The sequence below is a fragment of the Conger conger genome, chromosome 12 (genome assembly GCF_963514075.1).
Source record: "Conger conger chromosome 12, fConCon1.1, whole genome shotgun sequence".
Lineage (NCBI taxonomy): Eukaryota > Metazoa > Chordata > Actinopteri > Anguilliformes > Congridae > Conger > Conger conger.
In genome coordinates, this window is record NC_083771.1 from 48,953,162 (window position 1) to 48,973,163 (window position 20,002).

The following is a 20,002-nucleotide window of genomic DNA, read 5'->3' on the forward strand; positions in this document are numbered from 1 at the left end:
AATGTTACCTTGTTTTAATTTACTGCTTGCTTGCTTGCGTGAAATTCTCACGCCATTGGCAAACCTTTTTCACGTAATAAAAAGATTTTCAGTCTAAATAAGAATGACTTATTTAAATTCTTTTTTTTTGTTGCAGTGTTCAGCATACTGTTTTTCACATGGGATGATACAGGCTGGGATATCACAGGATACTCCATTTCTGCAGGGCTGCAGCTGCTCCCTGTAGCTGCGTCTGCAGACGCACACTCCCGTTTCAGTTTGAAATCTCACGGCTCAAACCGCGACCCGCCGGCTAACCGACCGCTCTCACAACTCTGACCGTTTGGTTCGGAACATCACATTAAAATCAAACGGTCAGAGACTTGCAGCCGACCGCGCCGGTCTTACTGACCGGGATAAAGGAAAACCCTCCTGCTCAGTTTAGGTGGGAAGCTTCACTCTTTCAGCTCAAAATTAAACGGGAGCAGTGAGTCACCTCTCTGGGGCTGTGGAAGACGAGCAGCAGTGTGCCCCCTTTTTCGGGGTGGAGGGGGCTGATGTGGCCCCACGCAGGGAGGTCTGCAAACGGACAATGCAGTGCCACTCAGATCAGAGCAGAGTAACGGCGGCCATCTTACGAGGCTCATCGGCGGCCATCTTGTGAGGCTCATCGGCGGCCATCTTGTGAGGCTCCTGGGCAGCGCTGGGCTACTTGATCTGTAATATGTCACTGTGACCCCCGACATATCCCTCATCCATTATTAAAGCGCACCGTCTGCCCTACACTCACAAAGGAAAGGACGAGCTCCTTCATTATTCAACGAGGGTTCGATTATGATCAGTTTTCCACTACCCCCCCCTCCCCCCCCCCCTCTCCCTCCAAAGACAGTAACAGTGCAAAGCCTCCTGCAGAACCACACCGCCCGACCCCCGTCCCTGGCCGCGATGCTCCGTCTCTACAGCTTCTGCTGCCCGGAGACGATGCTGGCGTAGGTGTGCTCCGTGAGAGGGACGTAGCGCTTCTCTGCGCTGTGCAGGAAGTACAGCGGGTCGGAGACGCTGGACGGGCTGAACCCACTCTCCACCAGCCGGAACTTCTGGTGCTTCAGGGTTCCTGTCATCTCCATGCACTCCTGCCACATTAAAATGCCAATATCAATATGAAACATGATTACGAATACTGTATGTTCATGGAAAAATACACGGCCAATGTACACATTCAAGAGATTATCGTGCAGAACCCTTTAATATGCACAACGATTTCATGCACAGAACCCTGTAGAGTGCAGAACCCTTGGATATGCATTACCTGTGTTAACTCTTTAAAAGCTGTCAGAATGAACACATTAAAAACACACGTGAGGTAAGGTAATAAAGTTAAACGCACATGTTCCTGTATTCATTTGGAGATGGGTGCATGCAGAGGCGTTGAACAGGGCGGTCTGCGCGACTCACCTGGATGCGGATGAAGAGTGGGCGTGCGTAGCTGGGTAAGAGGCGCAGCACGTGCTGGAACAGCCTCTCCCCGTCAAACTCGCAGCCCGGCCTGATGATGACGGCGGCCATTCCGGCTCTGCCCTCGCTTCCTGCAACACAGGCAAACACAGCCACACGCGTCACACTGCCGCCCACGCTGCTGTCTGCGCATCCATGACGACAGTCTGAGGGCCGCACAGGGCAGCCATTTTGAGTCCGGAGGAAGAGCGGAATGGAGGCACGTACCTGGGACCTCGACGCCGTAAACATTGACCTCCTGAATGAAGTCCACCATCCCAAGAGCCTCTGCCACCTCGGTGGTCGCCACGTTCTCCCCCTTCCACCTGAAACACAGCGAGAAAACCAGCTTTAAAATCAGCTTTAAACCACAGGGGGAAAACCAGCTTTAAACCACAGGGGGAAAATCAGCTTTAAACCGGAATCAGCTTCCATCCATCCATCCATCCACTATCTAACCCGCTTATTCCTGGGTCGTCCGTGTGCCTGAGATTATCCCAGCATGCATTGTGCAAAAAAAGGCTCGAATGGCAATTGAGGTGACCTGTGGCCTCGTGCCTAAGGTACGTGACTTTGACCTCGAGGTTTAGTGGTTCAATCTGCACAGCTGCTGAGCCCTCGAGCAAGGCCCTCAAGGAGGGATTGGCCCCTGCTTAGTCTAATCAACTGTAACTCACTTTGGATAAAAGTGTCAGCTACATAACAAATTATGATGACAGATATTATTGTTATTATTATTATTATTATTATTATTAACCTTTATTTATACGCAGAAGGTTGAGTGCACATATAAGCTGTTTTATAGTAAAGCCACTCAGATACCCAGTCACACAAATTATTATTATTTATTTGGGGGTTTTTTTCCCTTAGCAGACAGCACTACGTAGCAGACCCTTACATTTTAAATGCTGTGTATTCACATAGGTAAAGTACTTGTAACTGAACTCAGGTCCACTGAATCTGTGGCTCTTCAGGACCAGGGGTCAGGCTCCCGGAATGAAAAACCCAGGTTAATCACAGGAAGCAGTGAACCAAAGCTGTTTCAGGACCCAGCAGTGGCTGAAGCAATTATGCCTTTTAAAACTCCTCATTATACCATTCTTAGACTCAGTTTTTATTCAGCATTAAACGGAAACAGTCGCACAGTCTACCACTTTAAAGACAGAAACGCACCTCTGTTCACCGTGTTTCAGGTTACATTTAAATCAGGAGCAGGTTTCCATGGGAACCGCATAATAGAGCCACACTAATGGATGCATTTATTAAAGGGGAGAACATATTAATGAACGAGTCATGACCAGTTGAATATTCCCTCACTGGTGCTGTGCCTTTCACAAGCAGAATCATACATTATATCTTTTCAACAGGTTTCAACTTCAGAGGAATGAACACATATACACTCACTGATCACTTTATGACTGTTAATGCAAATATTTAATCAGCCAATGTTTTTCAGACCAAATGTCAGAACGGGGAAGAAATGTGACTTTAATCGTGGAATGAGTTTTGGTGCCAGACAGGGTGGTTTGAGTATCTCAGAACAGATGTATGTATGCATGCATGTATGTGTGTGTATTTATGCATGTATGTAAAAACAGAGCTGTGGATAACCTCACAGGTGAAGCTATAGCCCAAATGTACTCAGTGATGTTTAGATCTGCCATGTTACTGAGTGTGTCACCATGGATACACTCTGTATGATGAAACGCTGTACCTGAAGGTGTCACCATGGACACAGTCTGTATGATGAAACGCTGTGGATAGGCTCACAGGTGAGGCTGTACCTGAGTGTGTCACCGTGGATACAGTCTGTATGATGAAACGCTGTGGATGAGCACAGGTGCAGCTGTACCTGAAGGTGTCTCCGACTCTGTCCCTGAAGTAGAGGAAGTCGTGGTGGTCGTGCAGCATGAGGTCGCCGGTGTTGACGTACACGTCTCCTTTCACAAACACGTCCCTCAGGAGCTTCCTCTCCGTCAGGGTCCTGCTCCCCGCGTAGCCGAAGAACGGGGCGCTCGCACTCACCTTCGACAGGAGCAGCCCCGTCTCACCTGCACAGGTGAGCCACAGTCACCACAATCACCCACAATGCAACAGGTCACCCACAATCACCCACTATCACCCACAATGCAACAGGTGAGCCACAATCACCCACAGTGCAACAGGTCACCCACAATCACCCACAATGCAATGGGTGAGCCACAATCACCCAGAGTGCAACAGGTGAGCCACAATCACCACAATCACCCACAATGCAACAGATGAGCCACAATCACCACAATCACCCACAATGCAACAGGTGAGCCACAATCACCACAATCACCCATAATGCAACAGGTGAGCCACAATCACCCACAATGCAACAGGTGAGCCACAATCACCCACCATCACCCACAATGCAACAGGTGAGCCACAATCACCACAATCACCCATAATGCAACAGGTGAGCCACAATCACCCATAATGCAACAGATAAGCCACAATCACCCACTATCACCCACAATGCAACAGGTCACCCACAATCACCCACAATGCAACAGGTCACCCACAATCACCCACAATGCAACGGGTGAGCCACAATCACCCACAATGTAACAGGTCACCCACAATCACCCACAATGCAACAGGTCACCCACAATCACCCACTATCACCCACAATGCAACAGGGCCTGCTGGATGTTTAATCCTGTTAACCCTTTCAGTCCCCAGCCCAATATGAAGTGGTTGAAAAAATTAATAAAGTACAGGAAATTTAGTGGAGTTTTAATAGGGGCTCAAAACGATAGTACAGCAGTAATTTTGATTGGTTGAAACGGTATAAAGTCGAGAGTGCCATACGGCACATTCGGGATTTTATGGTAGTTATGGTGAATGGTGAACGGTGAAGGGACTGCATTTACACAGGGAGAGTGTCAGTGGGCCTGCGCAACAGCGACCCCATCTGGTGGCCTGTGTGCCTGCAGTGCTCTGTCTGGCTGCACACACAGGGTGCTGTGGCTCTAAATGGTCAATGGTTGGCATTTATATAGCGCCTTTATCCAAAGCGCTGTACAATTGATGCTTCTCATTCACCCATTCATACACACACTCACACCCCGACGGCGATTGGCTGCCATGCAAGGCGCCGACCAGCTCATCAGGAGCATTTGGGGGTTAGGTGTCTTGCTCAGGGACACTTCGACACAGCCCGGGCAGGGGATCGAACCGGCAACCCTCCAACTGCCAGACGACTGCTCTTACTGCCTGAGCCAATGAGACGACTGCTCTTACTGCCTGAGCCAATGAGACGACTGCTCTTACTGCCGCCTGAGCCAATGAGACGACTGCTCTTACTGCCTGAGCCAATGTTGTGTGGTAACGTTGTGACGTGTTGTGTGGTAACGTTGTGACGTGTAGTGACGTGGTGATCTCTTTGTTTTGAGAATGGTGTTTACCTTTTTCCACTCGTTGGCAGAAGCCCTGGTCGTTGAGGATTGGCTCATCCTTCTCCAGGTCATACTGCACCAGCTCATAGTTAAACAGGAGCTTCAGGAGAGGAGAGGAGAGGAGAGGAGAGGAGAGGAGAAGAGGATCAGAGACCCAGTGACACATTACAGACACGCTGTGTTCGCTACACTGCCCGTGTCCTGCACCCTGAGACATAAACCGCTCCGGGCAGTGTCTGACCCACAACCACCCACAATGCAACAGGTGACCCTTAATTACCCACAATGCACTCAGGGGCCATCTCTGAAAAGAAGTACACATCCCAGCAGCTATCATTTGATACACAAACCTCATATGTTTGGGGTTCCAATGTCGAATGGGAAATGTTCAATATAAATGTAAACAATCAAACTGTTCTAAAACAACACAATTAAATAACTGCTAGCATTGACAACTGATGACAGCGTCAGCCATTTTTGCAGTCATAAAGCCTCACTGTCCCTCACAGGACAAGAGCCCCTTAGATTCCCAAAGAACTACATTTCCCAAATGCCCCACTAGAGGGCAGGAGAGGAACAGCGCAGTGGTGATGGAGGGATGTCTCAACAGGGCCGGCTGGGGTCTCCATTATGGATTATTACACTTTATTATCTCGATGAATCTACATTCATGCTGCTAAAGAGTGTAACATTCATATCATGGCACAATGCAATACACAGAGTATAATATTCATCCATCTCTCATGTGGTTTCTGGGAACATGAACGGTTACTGGTCTTAACAGGGAAAAACATTCCCCGCTGACATCTCCACCAGACCTGCGTCAAATACGTAATGGTTTTGGATACTTTTCTACACTTTACTGAGCTCGTCTGGTGTTTTGAAACCTATGACAAACTCCTCAATTGCACCAGGCAAGATCAATAGAGGACAGAAAAGCATAAGAACCCAAAACAATTACGCATCTGACCCAGGTCCATGCCACGGGTCCTGACCCCTCTCTCTCGCCACACTAAAGCCGGCTGATTGAGGACTACAGCAGATCGCATGTGTTGCACAACAAAAGCCAAGCCTACACCCAGCAACAGCTGCTAAGCTAATTATTGCGTACAAATCAAAGTGTCGTAGAGGAAAGGTGACATAGATCTGTCCCTCAGAGGGCAGAGGTCCATCTGTGGTGGTTTCTCTGGGGAGGGAAGCCCACCCTAAACCCCGCTAATCTCCGTGTGGATTAGCGTGGTCTCAGAGCCTCCCCGGGCTGCAGAGGTCACGCTGCTCATTCATACCTGCTCAGGCTAATTCCGCCCCATTCATTGGGAACTGGTTTGCAGAAAGAAAAAAGCACTGTTGCACTGGGGAGTAAATTCGGCGTTGCGCGCACGGTCACGGTTCATGGAGTCGCAGCAGTAGGATGATAACACAGCCAGGATTCCTCCGCAGGATTCCTTCTGGGAAAACCTCAGCATTCCAAATCTCAGCATTCCAGAGCGGGGCGGTTTGGCCGGGATGGAAAAGGCGGACGCGCTGTAAGGCACGTTTAAAGAGTGGGTGTTGGGAAAAACAACTCTGCTGAATAACACAGGAGCTGTTCTCCAGCCGCTCTGAAGAGTGGGCCGGGTCCCTCGCGGTGTCCCCGCGCGGCTGACACTGCTGCACGGAGGAGCAGGGAAGCCCACCGGCCTGCGGAACCAATCCCCACCTGCCGGGCCGCAGACCGGAATTTTGCGGAGATGTTTGACTCATTCCAGGGCTTTCCCGCCAGGCCCGGTCTCGCGGTGCGCCAAGTCTGCAGGTGCAACAGGTCTGCTGGTGCAACAGGTCTGCTGGTGCAACAGGTCTGCTGGTGCAACAGGTCTGCAGGTGCACCAGGTCTGCAGGTTACATTCACAGATGTGGCCGACGTGGAGAAGTGGATCCACAACTCAATCGTTTACATGTCAGGCGTTCCAAAAAAAAAAAAAAACACTTCTGCAAAAAATGCGCTGAAGGCCCAGTTTACTTCTGACAGTTCTGGCTTATCGCATTTCAGAGAAAAGCCCTCATAAATCTCACACCTCTGAACCTGAAAAACAGCCAGTCCCACAAAACCCTGTGAGCATAAAGTATCAAAGCAAGAGCTTACCTGGGTCACTTCAACACAGCATTCACAAGAGCAAACCCAGGAAAATAAGATTAAGAGTTGCATCTACATTTTCATGTTCAATGTATAGGCCCTACAGTAAATCCAGTTTACCTTCATGGAGTCTAGAAGAATTTTTTTCCAGGGGGAATTTCAGGTGAAGTATCCAGCATACAAGAAATTAAATTAGCATCAATTAAGTAAAGAAATACAATGAAAGAAATTGCATTTAGAGATTGCATCATTACAAAGTGGAAATGAAGAATTCCATTAAGTAAATCAGGCCATACCCACAATCCCTCGGGAAAGCACAGACAGAGAGACATGGTAAATAAGGAGTGGAGGTCAGGCCTCTGATCCCAGGCACAGAGCATTCCCCACGCCCACACACTGAGGAATCCAGCCACTCAACCACTGCACTGCTACAATCACTCATTATCCACCACGTCAAATCACTATTCATATACCGTCTACAATCCAATAAAGAATAATAATACTCATCAATATAATGTTGAATACTGTAATGTAACAATGTCATATTAAAATAGAACATCCATCCATTATCTGAACCCGCTTATCCTGAACAGGGTCGCAGGGGGGCTGGAGCCTATCCCAGCATACATTGGGCGAAAGGCAGGAATACACCCTGGACGGGTCGCCAGTCCATCGCAGGGCACACACACCATTCACTCACACACTCATACCTATGGGCAATTTAGACTCTCCAATCAGCCTAACATGCATGTCTTTGGACTGTGGGAGGAAACCGGAGTACCCGGAGGAAACCCACGCAGACAAGGGGAGAACATGCAAACTCCGCACAGAGAGGCCCCGGCCGACGGGGATTCGAACCCAGGACCTCCTTGCTGTGAGGCGGCAGTGCTACCCACTGCACCATCCGTGCCGCCACTAAAATAGAACATTTGTTTTTAAATATTCCTGTGCACTTGGACACTTAATACATACTAGCACACCATATGCAAGTTACGCGATTGTTGCAGTACCCTGATTGGCCAAGTGCTGTAATTAGTGCAGTGCCCTGATTGGTGCTCTGATCGGTACAGGGCTCCGATTGGCTGAGAGAGGTCAGAGCCGAGCAGTCCTGGATGAGAGACAGGTCCTCTCAGGCAGCGTGCAGACCGGGAGGGACGGCTGCCTCTCAGAGGGAGTGGAACAGACCCACGAGGAGGAAGTGACACGTTAACACTGTGGGAGAGAGGGCCAATGAGGAGGAGGGGGTGGAGTTTGAGAGGCGGGGCCCAGCTGGCCATTGGAGAATCTGGATCTCCTCACGACCGTGTATCCTAAATCACGGCCAGTTTCCCACCCTCCCTTTACCTGGGAGTCAGGTGTGTTCACCCTCCCTTTACCTGGGAGTCAGGTGTGACCACCCTCCCTTTACCTGGGAGTCAGGTGTGTTCACCCTCCCTTTACCTGGGAGTCAGGTGTGACCACCCTCCCTTTACCTGGGAGTCAGGTGAGAATTAATGAGAGAAAATCAGAGAACAGCAGCATGTACCTTCACAATTTAGAATTTAGAATTTTTAAATCAAACCAAATAAGATGGAAAGCCTTTGCATTCATGCTGACGCTTGAGAACATGTCAACACAACTTAATAATAATAATTGGTTATTTAGTTGATGCTTTTGTCCAAAGTGACTTAAAGTTGATTAAGGGGGACAATCCCCTCTGGAGCAATGCAAGGGCCTTGCTCAAGGGCCCAACGGCTGTGTGGATCTTACTGTGGCTACGCTGGGGCTTGCACTGATGACATGCTAAATATGAGTAAAATATGAAGAACTTTTTCTTGCCGATCAGGGGGCTGTTCCACGCAGGCGAGTCCCTCCCCCCCGATCAGGGGGCTGTTCTACGCAGGCGAGTCCCTCCCCCCCGATCAGGGGGCTGTTCCACGCAGGCGAGTCCCTCCCCCCGCCCTTGTGCGCTGGGTGTGAACCCAGGTCCTCGTAACACGCTTAATTTAGACCTCTGGGGGGGGGGGGGAGAGGGCCAGTACTCCTGGAGTTAATGGGCTTATGTGCTATTCCTGACATGTGTCACCATCTTAACCTGCAGGTCAGCGTAGGACGGGTTCCTCCTGAGAGTTCCTCTCATCGAGAGGTTTTTCTCCTCATAAGGGTTACCTCAGACGCTATCTGGGGGCTTCCGTTACTGTGTGAGGCGTGTTTGTGACAGTCTGCTTCACACAAATAAAACCGAGCTGTCATTCCAGCGCTCACGCGGATGAAGAGCGCAGAAAAGTGCATAGCGAGGTCACAGAACTACAGAACAGCTCGGATGAGGTGTAACTTTCCTCCCTACATTAAATTCCTCAGAAAAACAGTATGTGGGGCGGCTCTGTCGTGTAAATGGTACGACGCAACGCCTCATCCTTCACTGCGCAGGCCTGTTCTCCTTTGACTCCTCTGTCTTCAAACAGAAATCAGTCATTTGAGTGTGAGCTAACGCACACCACAGGGCCCCTGACACTACTGGAGTAATATGCCCTGCATTTCAACCATCCTAGTCACTCAGGAGCCACAGTGCAGCTCCAACTCCAGTTCTGAGCCCGGCGCCTTGGTCAAGAGCAACAGCTGCAGCACACCTAAACACGCGTGTGTTTGAGTGTGTGAGGAAACCGGAGAAAACCACATCAACACGGGGAGAACATGCAAACTCCACACAGAGAGGATCTGGCCAGCTGGGAATCTAACCCAGAGCCTCCTTCTTGCAAGGCCAGCGTGCTAACCACGACACCGTCTCACCTGTGTGTGAGCGCAGTCTGCGCTCAGGGAATGCGCAGTAGCTTACGCTAAATTAGCATTCAACAGTCTGGTAATATGTAATAAATCAGCTAAGAGTGTGAACTCTATTCGGTCTATACGGCCTGTATGCGGTCACGCTAGGACTCGGAACCGTACTGTCCTCTAGAGTCCTCATCGCACTTGTCCCTGTGTTTGATCTGGACTTTGTTGTACGTCGCTCTGGATAAGAGCGTCTGCTAAATGCCTGTAAGTAATGTAATGTAATGTAATGTCATGTAAGGTTCTCTGGAAGGAGTCTGTATGCGGGGGAGGGGGAGCAGCTGGTTCCTCACAGAAACACCCAGCGTCTGGAGACCTTCTGCAGCTACAAATTGTGAGTGTGTATGTTTGTTTGTGTGTGTGCGTGTGCATGTGTATGTGTGTGTGTGTGGGTGTGTGAGCGTGTGTGTGTGTGCGCACAAGCATCCTCCCAGTTCCTTATGACACAAAACATACAGCATGCCATAGTTCAAAGACTTTCAGAAACAAGAAAGGTAACAACTTTCCTGTTAACGTTAGGACAAACAAAACAAACACAATGTGCAGTTAGTCAGATGAGCTGATGACTAATTCAACCAACTCCACCAAAACTCATCCATCTCAAGTCTACACTTGACTTCTACCTCACTTCTGGCTAGACGAGTCCAGCAGGAGCAGGTACGAACGATCAGGGAAGAACTCGCACAACTGCATTCTGGGGGGCCATGACAGGTGAAGGCATTGCCCACAACCAGGTACAACCACAACATTTGAGTCCATTCACGGTGACCAACAGACTGTCTTAATAAAGTGAAATTATCATCGTACACAAGCTACAGCTTTGTACCCAGGTCCCAGGAGCTGACTCTCCTTGTAGAAGAAGGGGGATCTGAGGTGAGACTCACCTCGTACAAGGGGGATCTCAGGTGAGACTCACCTTGTAGAAGGGGGATCTGAGGTGAGACTCTCCTTGTAGGAGGGGGATCTCAGGTGAGACTCACCTTGTAGAAGGGGGATATCAGGAGGGGACTGACCTTGGAGAAGGGGGATCTGAGGTGAGACTCACCTTGTAGAAGGGGGATCTCAGGTGAGACTCATCTTGTAGAAGGGGGATCTCAGGTGAGACTCACCTTGTAGAAGGGGGATCTCGGGAGGGGACTGACCTTGTAGAAGAAGTTGGAGCGGCCGACGGCGCCCATCTTGCCCACGTGGTTCATGAAGCAGAGGTTCCCCTCGGTGGAGCCGTAGAGCTCACACATGCGGATTTGGCCGAAGCGCTGGTGGAACTCCCGCCACACGTCCTGCCGCAGGCCGTTCCCCACGCCCATGCGCACCCGGTGGTCCTGCTCGCCCTCGGCCTGGGAGACAATCCCACAGGGCAATCCCGCGTTAACGGTTCGGACTTCTAACGGTCAAGAGCGGAATTGCAGCGACAAACAACTGTGTTTCTTCCATCCCTCGTCTGTAAACGCACTGACGTTGAAACGCCGTTGTTAGAACCAATTTTCAAGCAACGAGCTTGAATAATTATACAGTTATACACTGTTGAGCGTCGGCCCGTCAACTGTCAACATGTCAACATGTCAGTCAGGATTTTTCAATGATAGGAGGGGATTTACAATGGTCTTGTAACAATGTTTTAACACAAAGATCGTACCAATTGTAACTTTAAGGCCCATCCACACCCTGTCTCTGTCCCTGTCTCTCTGTCCCTCTGTCTCTGTCTCTCTGTCCCTCTGCCTCTCTGTCCCTCTGTCTCTGTCCCTCTCTCTGTCCCTCTCTCTGTCTCTGTCTATGTCCTTGTCTCTGTCTCTCTCTCTCTGTCCCTCTCTCTGTCTCTGTCCCTGTCCCTCTCTCTGTTTCTGTCCCTCTGTCTCTGTCTCTCTGTCCCTGTCTCTGTCTCTATCCCTGTCTCTCTGTCTCTGTCCCTGTCTCTCTGTCTCTGTCCCTGTCTCTCTGTCCCTGTCCCTGTCGTTAATAGTCAATAGTCAAGTTAATCAAGTTAATGGTGTGGCCATCCTCTTTGGTTATAACGATTTTTATCGTTCATATTTATAGTCATCGTTCTGGGTGTGGATACCATGGCTCTAACTCTAACTAACTGAGAAACAGCTGTTCAGACCGCTGGTGAGCTCTCTATGACACCATGGGAAAACCCCGTCACCACGGATACACAGTACGTCACCCAGAACTATCTAAACCATAACTTTATCAAAATGTTCAGATAAAGGATTGGTATCACCGCCTGCACCGGGCAGCCATTGTTATACAACCCTGCTCTAAATGACCTAAAATAACCTCAAATTTAAATCCACAATCCACAATCCAAATCAGTCAGATGAGTATTCGCTTTTCACAAATAACCGGTAACACAATAATCTGTCTACAAATTTATAAACAGACTTTGAAAACATCAAGGTTTAGTCAGAAGTAAAGGAATTACACCGAGTCAGTGCAGTCAGTGACGACAGAATAAAATAAATCTACGAAAAAGAATATAGAACATCAAGAAGATACTTCATCATTTTGGGCCAAAAAAATTAAACATTTCTCCTGCACTGTGTATCTTGGGCAGTGCACCTTTGACCGTTACCATTTTAAAACAACACTTTACTTGAACCCCTCGCCATAACACTGTCATAAACATGACATAACAGCTGTCATAAGATGACATAACAGATGATGTCAGGTTATGTCCCACCCACACAGGTTATGTCAAATGATATCCTGATTTCCTCCGCCCCCCTTTCCGATATCCCTATCCTCCTTGTCTAACCCCAAAAACAAAACTAAAAAAATTGCACTTGTGATGACTATATGTTTAGAACAACACTTAATGTGTATTTTACTAGTTATGGATGTGATGCTTTGACTTGTGGAAGAACCTATGCACTTGTAAATCGCTTTGGATTAAAAGCGTCTGCCAAATGACTAAAATGTAAATGTAAATGTAAATGATATAAAACATCTGGCAAGAAGAAAAGTATGGCAGTTATGTCAGCCGTCTGGCGAGGGGTTGGAGTCACGTGTTAAATTAGACTGATGGAAGAAGCAGGTGTGTGCTGGTCTCAGGTGAAAACCAGGTGATTCCCGTTTGTCTTGATGGTTTGGTTAAGGCCCAACCTCGTTCCGTGAGCAATGGAAAGGAATGCAAAGCTAAACTACTGCCATGAAATCTAAATACGAAGAAAACATGACAAAATAATTGAAAAAAAGGAAACACTACAAACAAAACATGCCACAAAACACTAAGCTAAAAAATACACAGCAGGCTCCAAAGTTCTCACAAACAAAATGGATCTCCCAAAAACACACACACACACACTCACTCACATACACACACACACACACACACTAAGCCCCTCTGTATTCATCACAGACCCACACACTGTCACACAGAGAGACACACACACACACCACACACACCACACACACACACACACAAACACACAGACACACACACACTCACACTGTCACACACACACAAACACACACACACACACCACACACCAGACACACCACACACCACACACACATACACCACACACACACACACACAAACACACATACACACACTCACACTATCACACACAAACACGCACACACACATGCACTCTCACACACAGACACACACACACTCTCAGCCCCTCTGTATTCATCACAGACCAACACACTGTCACACAGACACACCACACACACACACCACACACACACACACAAACACACACACACACTCACACTCACACTCTCAGCCCCTCTGTATTCATCACAGACCCACACACTGTCACACAGACACACCACACACACACACCACACACACATACACACACACACACACACACACACACACTCACACACTCAGCCCCTCTGTATTCATCACAGACCCACACACTGTCACACAGACACACCACACACACACACCACACACACATACACACACACACACACACACACACACACTCACACACTCAGCCCCTCTGTATTCATCACAGACCCACACACTGTCACACAGACACACACACACACACACACACACACTCAGCCCCTCTGTATTCATCACAGACCCACACACTGTCAGGCCACGCACACGTCAGAACCTCCCCCATCCTGTCATCAGAGGGTCAGAGAGGACAGCCTGTAGCCTAGCAGCTAAGGTACATGACTGGGACAGCCTGTAGCCTAGTGGCTAAGGTACATGACTGGGACAGCCTGTAGCCTAGTGGCTAAGGTACATGACTGGGGCAGCCTGTAGCCTAGTGGCTAAGGTACATGACTGGGGCAGCCTGTAGCCTAGTGGCTAAGGTACATGACTGGGGCAGCCTGTAGCCTAGGGGCTAAGGTACATGACTGGGGCAGCCTGTAGCCTAGTGGCTAAGGTACATGACTGGGGCAGCCTGTAGCCTAGTGGCTAAGGTACATGACTGGGGCAGCCTGTAGCCTAGTGGCTAAGGTACATGACTGGGCCAGCCTGTAGCCTAGTGGCTAAGGTACATGACTGGGGCAGCCTGTAGCTTAGGGGTTAATGTACATGACTGGGGCAGCCTGTAGCCTAGTGGCTAAGGTCCATGGCTGGGGCAGCCTGTAGCCTTGTGGCTAAGGTACATGAATGGGGCAGCCTGTGGCCTAGTGGCTAAGGTACATGACTGGGGCAGCCTGTAGCCTAGTTGCTTGACTGGGACCCAGAAGGTTGGTTGTTCAAGCCCCAGTGTAGCCATGATAAGATCCACACAGCTGTTGGACCCTTAAGCAAGGCTCTTAACCCCACATTGCTGTAAGTTGCTTTGGATAAAATTGTTGGCTAAATGACAGTAATGATGTTTGGATGGACTGTGACCGTAGAAATGATGAAACTGCACACAATGTTTATCTGTGGTCTTTTCTGGAACTTTTCTTTTTCTTAGAATGAATTCCCCTTAGTTAGTTGTGTTCCATGAATGGAAACAGCCAAATGGAAATATTTATTGGCCATTATCTTGGCTATAATAATTCATTCATTCATTCATTATCCTAACCCGCTTATCCTGAACAGGGTCGCAGGGGGGCTGGAGCCTATCCCAGCATACATTGGGCGAAAGGCAGGAATACACCCTGGACAGGTCGTCAGTCTATCGCAGGGCACACTCACCATTCACTCACACACTCATACCTATGGGCAATTTAGACTCTCCAATCAGCGTAACCTGCAGGGTCTTTGGACTGTGGGAGGAAACCGGAGTACCCAGAGGAAACCCACGCAAACACAGGGAGAACATGCAAACTCCACACAGAGAGGCCCCGGCCGACCGGGATTCGAACCCAGGACCTCCTTGCTGTGAGGCGGCAGTGCTGGCTATAATAATAATAATAGTAATAATAATTTTTTTTTTGATAATACATTTTCAGTATATTTCATCTCTGTAAGAGATAATAATACAACTCATAATAATAATAATAATAATAATAATAATAGTAGTAATAATATCCTAATTTAATACATCCAGCACACTTCCTGTTTGTGGAGGCTTTGGCAGGATGTGCTAAGCAGCCATTGGACCTCCTTATCTTCACACTCTCCAGCAGAACGGTTGAAATGGCGTGGTGGGGGGGGGGGGGGGGTGAGAGGCACAAAGAGAGCTTTCAGGCCCAGCGGGGAGGGGGGGGCTGGTCCTGCTCCGATTCGGAGGGGCCCCTCCCTCCAGGAGAACCGGGCCACTCCGACAAAAGCTCCGCTTGTTCGCCAGCCATGAAAATTAGACACAATTCAGCTCGAAGTCGTCAAACCCAGGCTCGTCAGAAGGGGACAGAGTGGCTGCAGAGGCCTTGGGCGAGACACTCTGTGCTCGGATAACTCGATTACGGCCCCCCCGTGGGGGCCCAACCCACAGCGGAGCTCTGGGCACAAAGGGATGAGGTCAGGGCGGGGTGCTCCACCTCATCCTCAGGCATCCCTGGGGACCTTCACTCAATAGAATGCGGCCATCTTGCGGTCGCAGAAACCGCTGTGACAAAGGTACCTTTTCATCGTTTTTCATCCAAATAATTTGCACGGTGTAACTGCACGATCAGGAATGTGGGGCGCAAACTTGCCCTGAATAAAAGACACCTGTATTCGGGTTTCAGCGACAGGACGCTGGGCCCAGGTCCTTATACTGACCTGCGTTCCAGTCGGCGAATGTTAGCCAACGCCAGCTAACGTTCAGCAGCATAGTCAAACTTTTTTCTGTTCACCACGACCGTTGCTAACAGTGTGAAAAGGTGGTGCTGTTTTAATACACTTTAAACAATGTAACGTTTGTTCTTACCTTTAAAAATAAATCACAGGTAAGCAACAAATCAGCTAGCTGGCATTGTTAGACCCACATACATTTGTATTAAAAAGGTGGTTGGTGGTGAAATCAATAGAATTTTCATTTAAAGCCACTCAACAGTAACTATCACTGTCTTGAACGTACGTCTGGTCTGTAAGGCGGGGGTGGGTGTGTAAGGTGGGGGCGGGGAGGGGGGATTAGGCTGTCGTACCGTGGGGGTCTGTAAGGCGGGGAGGGGCTCTGTTGTACCATGGGGGTCTGTAAGGCAGGGAGGGGCTCTGTTGTACCATGGGCTGGTTGCAGAGGTAAGATGGGGGCGGGGTGGGGGGGTCTGTCGTACCATGGGCTGGTTGCAGAGGTAAGATGGGGGCGGGGTGGGGGGGTCTGTCGTACCATGGGCTGGTTGCAGAGGTAAGATGGGGGCGGGGTGGGGGGGTCTGTCGTACCATGGGCTGGTTGCAGAGGTAACGGCACAGTTCTCCGATGTACTGGAAGATGGTCACGTGGTACTTCTTGCAGTCCGCCCAGAACTGCGAGGCGGAGAACTTCTTCTTCAGCACGCAGGTAGCACCTGTGTGGACAGAACCCGACAGGGAGAGAGCGTCACGCCAGGTCCGCCCTCCCGTTTCTCCCAGCATTCCGAGGTCTGCCGAGCAACCGTGCCCTTCGGAGCGACGGTTTTCCCTGTCCTCGGAGCGACGGTTTTCCCTGTCCTCGGAGCGACGGTTTTCCCTGTCCTCGGACCGCCGTGGCACGTACACCCTGCCCTGCGCGCTGATGAGGGACACTGGACTACAAAGGGCCCTGTGTCCGGGCGGAGGATTCTGGAGTTATGCAAGGCAGACTGTAGCCGAGCGGCGTGCAGAACTCCACACAAAGGTCCGGTTCAGTTCTGCGGCTAATCCGGCCAAGTCCACATTACAACTGGCTTCAACAGGAGCTCTTAGGTAATATGGCCTCCGAGATCAGAGTTCATCTGAGGTAAAAACAAACAAACAAACAGACAGGCGTCATCGCATTGGAAAAGCAAGCTACGTGCGTGTAGCACAGCGGCTTATGAACACTGGGGTCAAACCCACAGGTTAATGATTAGGACAGTGGTGAAAGAGAGACACATGACCGAGTGATCATAAATGAAAGCCGAAATAACCACGCAGCCTGTAGCCTCGACTAAACAGGGGCCAATCCCCCCCCTGGAGCGATGTGGGGTTAAGGGCCTTGCTCAAGGGCCCAACAGCTGTGCGGATTTTATTGTGACTAGACCATGGCATGAGCTGTTTCTCCCCACCACCCCTGCATCCACCTGTGAGCTCTGCTTATTGAGACCCCCTCCTGAAGGGGGGGGGGTTGTAGTCATCGGCTTCGGCTGGCTTACAACAGGGTGTGATAAGAGGCAGAGCCTTGGTGCCAAACTTCGTATTTGCATTAAATTTCAATAAATATCGCATTAATCACATCTTGTCTGAAAAGTTGTCTGACTGAACTATGGCTCCGCCCCTGACACACCCACCAAGCAGGAGCACACATGCCTCGAAGTCTTTGCATACCACGGGGAGGAAACATATCGTTCTACACAGAAACCGAAACAAAATGTAGCTAAATGTTTTCAGATTGAACCCGCCCTGGTGTGAGGGAGGAGGGAACAGAAGAGGAGATTTTACCACACAAGCAGAAGCACCTCCGGATGTCCTACTATCCATCTTATCTGAATGTGAAATGAGAAAAAAGCAACCAAATGCCCCTTTCAAAGCCAATGTACCTGATGCTTCAGTGAACAGCTCATTTTTATGCACTGCCTAATCTTTTAAAAATATATTTTTTATTTATGTACACGGTGCTGAATCACAAACCACTGAAATGATAAAGCACACAACTGTATCTTCAGAGGAGGTTCAGAGAAGGGCAACCAGATTGATTCCATGTATAAAAGATATGAGGATGGACTTAACATGTTTAATCTCTTTAAGCTTAGTAAAAGGAGGCTTGGGGGTGATTTGATTGAGGCTTTTAAATTCATTAAAGGATTAACAAAGTGAACTATAGGTGATTCTTCAGGGTGAGTTCAGTTAGCAGAACGAGGAGGCATAAATGGAAATTGACAAAGGATAAATTCCACACAGATTCATGGGCTGAATGGCCCGTTCTCAGCGTTGTGTTATGTTATGTGATCTGTAGTGAGAAGCGGACTCACATAGGTGACGTTCCTCTGCTGATGAAACAGGGATTTGGTAAGAGCTGGAAGTGGACTTTCGACCGGTGTCATAAACATCGAGCCGAGGCCATAACCAGGACTAGAGTCCTATTTCCAGCAATCTCCAAATTCCAGTCAGTCGGAACAACAGCGGCACTAATAACAGGTCATCCATCTTAAACAGGGATGGGCAACTGCAGTCCTGGAGGGCCGGTGTGTAGCAGGCTTTTTCTGCCACCAGTTACCCTGGCTAATTAACCATACCCACCATGACCGATTCACTCGTAAATTAGAGCATAATAAAATGCTACAAGAAAACGACATTTGTTAGCTGCCGTTTATGCCGCGCAATGTTGCACACAATCATGTGAATGATTGGGCCAATTAAATAAGAGCACTGCGATTTAGCCACTTCTAAAATATTCTTGGATCATACTAATTGGGATGCATGTTAGCATAGAGCAATGCTGCTCTACATGGATGTGAACATATTTCCCCTGTGTGCTCATTGACACCTCCTGTGTGCTCATCGACACCTTCTGGTCCAGTAATGTGGCTCTGCCATTACCTGAGGTTTGTTATTTATGAGGATAAGCCTCAGCTCACCTGAGCGTTTAACCTGGAAACGGTTTTGGCTTACCAACCATCACACAAATGAATGCAGGTGTAACTAATACATCCATTCCAGACCTTCGAGCTGCAGGAGACAAATGGCTGCCTTTTATTTTTCTCTATCTTTCTCTGGATGGCCTTGGAATAATGTAGCAGGCATCGCTGTGTAAAGGTTATTGGTCTGGTCCTGAGCTGCCCAGCCCTGTTCTTGGATGGTGAGCTCAATGGAGAAAAGACTATGTTACCCAGCTGAATGGTGAAAAGACTACATTAGCCAGCTCGATGGTGAAAAGACTACATTACCCAGCTCGATGGTGAAAAGACTACATTACCCAGCTCGATGGTGAAAAGACTATATTACCCAGCTCACTGGTGAAAAGACTACATTACCCAGCTCGATGGTGAAAAGACTACATTACCCAGCTCGATGGTGAAAAGACTATATTACCCAGCTCACTGGTGAAAAGACCACATTACCCAGCTCGATGGTGAAAAGACTACATTACCCAGCTTGATGGTGAAAAGACTACATTACCCACCTCGATGGTGAAAAGACTACATTACCCAGCTCGATGGTGAAAAGACTATATTACCCAGCTCACTGGTGAAAAGACTACATTACCCAGCTCGATGGTGAAAAGACTACATTACCCAGCTCGACGGTGAAAAGACTACATTACCCAGCTCGACGGTGAAAAGACTACATTACCCAGCTCGACGGTGAAAAGACTACATTACCCAGCTCGATGGTGAAAAGACTACATTACCCACCTCGATGGTGAAAAGACTACATTACCCAGCTCACTGGTGAAAAGACTACATTACCCAGCTCGATGGTGAAAAGACTACATTACCCAGCTCGATGGTGAAAAGACTACATTACCCAGCTCGATGGTGAAAAGACTACATTACCCAGCTCGATGGAGAAAAGACTACATTACCCAGCTGAATGGAGAAAAGACTACACTACCCAGCTCACTGGTGAAAAGACTACATTAGCCAGCTCGATGGTGAAAAGACTACATTACCCAGCTCGATGGTGAAAAGACTACATTACCCAGCTCGACGGTGAAAAGACTACATTACCCAGCTCGACGGTGAAAAGACTATATTC

The 20,002-nt window shown here is 48.9% G+C and overlaps 1 protein-coding gene across 1 annotated transcript in view; it reads right to left on the bottom strand.

Moving 5' to 3' along the window:
* Positions 1 to 886: 886 nt before the first annotated feature.
* slc27a6 (solute carrier family 27 member 6) overlaps positions 887 to 20,002 on the bottom strand; it is a 29,246-nt gene continuing 10,130 nt past the window's right edge. Inside the window, exons 4-10 of the mRNA XM_061263011.1 lie at positions 16,532 to 16,656; positions 10,962 to 11,156; positions 4,908 to 4,998; positions 3,326 to 3,524; positions 1,702 to 1,799; positions 1,435 to 1,565; positions 887 to 1,112 (exon numbers count right to left, since the gene is read on the bottom strand). Of these exons, the coding sequence (XP_061118995.1) occupies positions 936 to 1,112; positions 1,435 to 1,565; positions 1,702 to 1,799; positions 3,326 to 3,524; positions 4,908 to 4,998; positions 10,962 to 11,156; positions 16,532 to 16,656 (1,016 nt within the window). The 3' untranslated portion in view covers positions 887 to 935. The remainder of the gene's footprint in view (positions 1,113 to 1,434; positions 1,566 to 1,701; positions 1,800 to 3,325; positions 3,525 to 4,907; positions 4,999 to 10,961; positions 11,157 to 16,531; positions 16,657 to 20,002) is intronic.